Source organism: Acinonyx jubatus, chromosome X (assembly GCF_027475565.1).
Source record: "Acinonyx jubatus isolate Ajub_Pintada_27869175 chromosome X, VMU_Ajub_asm_v1.0, whole genome shotgun sequence".
Taxonomy (NCBI): domain Eukaryota; kingdom Metazoa; phylum Chordata; class Mammalia; order Carnivora; family Felidae; genus Acinonyx; species Acinonyx jubatus.
This window is the reverse complement of record NC_069389.1, coordinates 111,830,695-111,836,694: the sequence shown is the minus strand read 5'-3', so window position 1 is coordinate 111,836,694 and position 6,000 is coordinate 111,830,695. Positions and strand designations below refer to the sequence as shown.

Here is a 6,000-nt window from a genome sequence, read left to right as displayed (position 1 = left end):
CTGCGGTCCCGCTGGGGCCACCCGCCCGTGCGCTCACTGAGCGACGCCCCCGCGCGGCGGATCCCCGCCTGGCCGCTGCGGGCGGGGATGCTGCGGAACCGTCGAGACCTGCAGGAGTTGCCAGGGGAGTGCGAGGCCGGCCGTCCCCTCCCACCACGCGTGCTCGCCGGGCCCGGCCTTCCCGCCCCTGACAATAGGCGTCTCGGCAGGGGTCCTCCCCGCGGTCGCCTTGAGTCCCTCCTCCGCCTCCTCCGCCTCCACTCTTCTTCCTCCGCGCAGCTGGGAGGGGGCGTGTGTGCGCTCCCCGGAGCGGTCGCTCTCGCTGCGGCAGCCGTCCGAGGCAGTGCGCCGGGGCCCCAAACTCCGAGCAAGTTCCCGGGCTCCGGGGACGCGCGCGCGCGCCCGGGCTGCGGAGCCGGTGGTGGGCCCCCTCCGGTCCTGCCCAGATGCGCCTGGGCGGACGCGTGGCGGGATTCGGGGGTCGCGGCCCGGGCTCCGAGGCGGGGGTGGCGGCGGCCGGCTCCGGGCCCCACCCGGGCGCGTCCACGCCGCCGGCCCGGTCCGCGCGCCTGGGCTCGGCGCCCCGGCTCCCCGCGCGGTGCGGCGGGACCCCGGGCCTGCCCCCGAACCGGGACGGCTGCACGATCGTGCCGGCCGCCCAGGCCGTCCCTGGGCAGGTGGACATGGCCATGGCCCCGCAGCGCGTGAGGATATCCGAGAAGTACGGCAAGAGCTACCTCTGCCTCCTGCATGCGGTCTTCGTGGCAGGTGAGTTCCCTCCCCGCTCCCTCCCCGGCGCGGCCGGCCGGCGCGCACACTTTGTTTGAGCTCGCACCCCGCGCACCCTTCCCCATTGCGGGGGGCGCCCGTTGTTCCCCGGGCCGGGCGCGGCGCTGCGGGCGGGCGGTGCGGGGAGGTCTCCGCTGCCGCGTGTCACGGGAGAGGTGGGGCCGGACGGCTTCTTCCCGGTCCGCATCCCGCGGACCCGAGACAGGCCCCCTCCCCCCCCGGGCCGCGCTTCCCTTCTGCTGGTCCCTGAATGCCGGGAAAGTGGGGTGGGGGTGGGGGTGGCGAGTAACACGTGCCGGGGAAACCTAGTCCAAAAAGGCGCTGGGATCCGCGAACCGCAGTTGGAGGAGGGGTAGAGAGACGGTGCGGCCGCCGCCGGGGCTTCCCTCCCGCCCCCCTCCCCCCGGAGCGGTGCATGTCCCCAGCCGGCCCGCGAGCCTCCTGCCTCCTGGGGTCCTCACTCCGATGGCAGAAGTTTTGGTGTGTGACACGACGGACAGACAAAATCGCCCCCCGACTCACACAACTTTCGGTGCCGCCGCCGCGTTTTGGAAAAGGGGCGTGAGTGGCGTAACGTGGCCTTGGCCACTTGCCAGCCGCGGGGCGCGTGCGCGTTCACCTAGTCGGAGGTGCCGGGTTCCCCGCGGGACGGTGCAGACCGGGGCGTGGGGACACCCCGGGGACGGGGTGCAACTCTGGGACCTTAAGTTCAGCCGAGGCTTTCGGGACAGATCTGCGAGGCACCGCGGTCCGCCCAGGTTGTGGTTTTGGTTCAGCAGGTGCTCAGCCTTGCAGTGGGAGTTTGGGCATCCGGAAAAAAAAAAAAAAAGAGTTGGCAATTTTCTGCGCATCAGGGGGTCACAACACACGTTCCAAAGATTCCTCCTTATTCAGGGTCATCCGCGAGTCCAGAGGAGGCCGCCATACAAACCCCTTTACTTAGACCAGAGTAGGTCGGGACGGCCATCTGTGCGCCTTCGGAACACAGAACTTGTTGGTCTTGTCCGTTTGGGTTTTGAGGCGGTCAGTAGTGATTTCTATATGTAATAAATCATTAGGGGGCAATGTGGTGACGGACGCAGATATTAAGTTAGCGCTGCTGTGAAATCCAAGCTGACGTTTCTACCGCTGGTGATTTCCCTTATTTCTATATTGTGAAGTTTCATCTTCCCGTATAGTGGAAGGCTCCTGCACGTGGGCAGGTCCCTGTGGCCTTGGCATCATGACAGAGCACGGCACCTAAATAATACCAGTTGCTGTGCTGTCTTTACAGGGGCTTGCAGTAGTTTTCTGCCTTTCAGCATTTTTGGCAGGAATGCCTTTCACCTTGTGGATCAACAAAGTGTCCTGGAAGTGGTGCGTACCCGTGCTGTTAGAACACAGGCCATGGTACCAGAATTTCATGCGTGAAAAAGGATTTCATGTGTATTTCATATATTTTAAGAATGCTAATGTATTTAAAAAATGTGTTTATGGTGATTTTCATGGTGGGGCAGAACTTCCTGAAAGATGGTTTCACTAATGATCGTTTATAAACTGCTCACTACCAGGAGCATGGTAGCGGGTAATAAGCTAAATTACACGTGCTTGTGCAGTACCTGCTGGGGGCCAGCCAGAGAGGGAATGGTTGCCTCTATTTGAGTCTTCAGGGTGGACAGTTTGCAAGGGCACTGGGGGCAGGGGATAGAGTGGTGGGGATAGGTAGGGAGAACGGTATTCTAGGCAAAGGAACTAAGATTTGCAAAAATAAGCAGAAAAGGGGCAGCATAGTAGGTTTGGGGAATTGTTTTGTTTTTTAACGATTGGAGTGCAAAGTGTGGAAAGTACAGGAGAGAGAAATTTGGAGAGGTAGGCCGGGACTGGATCAGGCAGAGCCTTGTAATGCATACTAAAGGGCTTTACTTCATTTGTAGGGCAATGGGGGAGCCAACGGAGAGGAATACAGCAAGGTTGCTGCATATGGTTGTACAGGTTGTGCACTGCACAACCCTTAGGGGCTCCATTCACATTTACTGCACCATGAACAATGCCCTCGCTAGGACTGCACAGTGCGTGGTGTGCACGGTGATCAACAGTGGCAGCGCATGGTGGGGCTTCTTGTTTTTACAGATCTCACCCTGGCATTTGTGTGGAGGACACAGTGTGCGGACAACGCAGTAGAGAGGAAGCCGTGAGGTAGGGCGGCCAGTTAGAAGGCATTTGTAGAAAGCCAAGTAAGCGTGCACTAAGTCCTGGACTGAGTCCGTTCTGGGACCTGGGGCAAGCTTGGAGAATTGAGAGGGTACAAGTGATTTGACTCGGTGACTGGTCGTGAGGTTTGAGGGACAGGGAAGGAGACCCGTTAATTCCAGATTTCTGCTTAGGGTGACTGGGAGGAGGAGGAAGAGCACGTTTTGGGTTCAGTTTTGGGGGTGTGGTTTCTGTGGAACATTTAGAGAGAGCTGACCAGTAGGTCTTGAGCTGGGAAGAAGCAAATCTTTTTTTTTTTTTTAATTTATGTATTTATTTTGAGAGAGAGAGAACACACAAGTAAGGGGAGGAACAGAGAAATAGGAGAGACCATCCCAAGCAGGCTCTGCACCGTCTGCACGGAGCCAGTGCGGAGCTAGATCCCAGGAACCCGTGAGATCATGACCTGAGCCTAAATCAAGAGTCAGGTGCTTAACCGCTTACACGGGTTATCTCGATAACTCAGGAAGTCTAGCACAGAAGTAGCCCACACTTGGGGTGCCTGGGTGGCCCCGTTGGTTGAGCATCTGACTCTTGATTTCAGCTCAGGTCATGATCCCAGGGTTGTGGGGTCGAGGCTTGTGTTGGGCGCTGTGCTGAGGGTGGAGCCTGCCTAAGAGCCCCTCTCTCTCTCTCTCTCTCTCCCTCTCTCCCTCTCTCCCCCCACTCCAGTGCTCTCTCCGTCTCTCTCTCTCAAATGAAAAAAAAGTAGCCCATAGTTTATTATAAAATTACCTTTTGAACTTGTCCTCAAATAAATGCTGCCCCCCCCCCCCAGCCACACCTTCCTTACCCGAGGATGGAAAGAAAGAGGAAAAAAGAAAGTAATGTTTTACATTCCTTACAGGACAAAAGAATGCAAACTATACCTCGGATAACTCAGATAAGTAGTTGTGAGCACCTGCTCGCTGGAAGGTTTATTTTGTGAGGGCGTACACGTCGCATACTGAGTAATTAACTTGTGTTGTCATCCACACATCTTCTGGAGCTACGCCCTTACAAAATCAACACGTGTTCCACATGACTGAATGTTTCTGGGTAAATGAGGTTTAGCACTTTTGGTGCTTGATACATCCCCCTCCCCCCCCCCCCCCCCGTTGTCCCCAAATCTGTCACATTTTGGGTGGAAAGCCTTTCCGAAAGATGATTTAGTCTCCTAACTCCTGAACCTGGTGATAACTGCATCTTTTTTTTTTTTTTTTGATGATTCAAGATTATCCTTATAATAGCATTAGTTATTTTAAAGTGCTGTATATAGTGTTGTCTCAGGGGCTCCTAAAGTCTGGAGGGTTGTTTGTCCCTCCATTAGATTGGGTACAGATAGTTCTGCCTCTTAATTTGTAATGCCCGCTTTTCTAATCTTTTCATATATCCCCTGTCTGTTAGGTCTCATTTTTTGCTGCTGTTATTTTTTTAAAATGTTTTATTTATACTTGAGGGAGAGAAAGCCAGCAGGGGAGGGGCCGAGAGAGGGGGGGGGGGTGGCGACAGAGGATCTGAAGTCGGCTCCCTGCCCACAACAGACAGCCCAAGCGGGAGCTCAAAGTCACAAACCGCCAGATCATGACCTGAGCCGAAGGTGAATGCTCAACCCCCTGAGCCACCCAGACGCCCCTACTGCTGTCGTTTTAAACTGTTTCTGGGGTGGTTTGTGAGTTCGAGCCCCCGCGTGGGGTTCTGTGCTGCCAGCTCGGAGCCCGGAGCCTGCTTCGGATTCTGTGTCTCCCTCTCTCTCTGCCTCTCCCCCTGCGCGTGCTGTCTCTGTCTCTGTCTTTCTCTCAAAAATAAAAAATAAAACCATTTAACAAACCCCCACAACTTTCTACCAACCAGCAGTCCGTGTCTAATCCTCTGGTTCCTCTGCCATTGGCTTCTTCTAACGTGCTGCTCTGAGCAGGCATGCCGGTGACGAAACCTGTTAGAATTGTCTGCAAAATAGGAGTAAGTAGATTATGAGTGGGGCCTCGGGGAGTCTACTTCCATGAATGTATGTGAACTTTCACACTTGGACTCTGTGCTGTCAGTTCTGATTGCTTAAAAGCCTTTTATTTTCTGTTTTTCTCGTTGCTGGTTGTGTTTTGGAGGGTTGGTGATGTTAAGTAAGTTATCCGGAAAAGCCCGTGTTCTCCTGTCACGTGGGGTAGTAATATTTTAGTTTTTTGGAAAACAGACGAATGCGTTTGTTCAAGATCTGTCAGAAAGTCAAGGTTTCTTTTTTCCATTGCATTTCTCGGGCCCCAGGAGGCACCTCAGTCTTAGACGTCGCCCCCCCCCCCCCCAAGGAAAGCAAACATCCCTATTACAGCGTCTTCTTTAACAGGCACCCTCTGGGGGTGACAGAACTGCCCCTCACCTGCCCCAGGGCGGAAGCGGGTCAGCCCCGGAGGGTGAGATGCCCCCGATCTGGCTGCGGTCAAGGTGAGTCTCCCCTCTCTGTTGCCGCCAAGGTCTTGTCCCGGAGGCAGCTCGCTCCTGGCAAGAGGCCAGTGTCACAGCACTTTCTCCTACTTAGTTTTCACCCAAAGCATCCCCACGTTGTATGTGTATGACACACGTAAGGATCTGACCAGCTGGCGACTCCAGCACTAAGAAGGTGACGTGGAACAAACACCTTAGAACTCGGGGGGTGTTCCAGGCAGAGGGGACCGTGGGTGTTAAAAGGCCCTGACACGAGAGAATACTGACAAGTTCAAGCCACAGGACAGGGACGCGTGTGGCTGAAGCACTGTGTTTTGCATTCGTGTGTGTGTGTGTGTGTGTGGGAGAGAGAGAGAGAGAGAGACAGAAAAATAAATAAATGAATAAACTGCAAAAAAAAAAAAAAAAGAGGAGACCATTAGGATTGGTGATGGTGGCTCGAACCAGCGCGGTGGTGACAGAGGTGGTGAGCAGTGCTCGGATTCTGGATCTCTTGAAGGTGGAGCCAAAAAGCGTTTGCCAAAATGCTTCGGTTACAAGGTCCGAGAGAAAGAGGAGGGATTG

General features: G+C 55.4%; 1 protein-coding gene across 7 annotated transcripts in view; it reads left to right on the top strand.

Annotated features, from left to right (window-relative positions):
* Positions 1-617: 617 nt before the first annotated feature.
* Positions 618-6,000, top strand: part of MCF2 (MCF.2 cell line derived transforming sequence) — a 108,857-nt gene continuing 103,474 nt past the window's right edge. For 5 of the 7 annotated variants that reach the window (XM_053201755.1, XM_053201753.1, XM_053201751.1 and 2 more), the window contains exon 1: positions 618-768. In XM_053201755.1, coding sequence (XP_053057730.1) covers positions 684-768 — 85 coding nt within the window. In that variant the 5' untranslated portion in view covers positions 618-683. The remainder of the gene's footprint in view (positions 769-6,000) is intronic. The other 2 variants (XM_027054756.2, XM_053201756.1) reach the window with 1 other exon arrangement.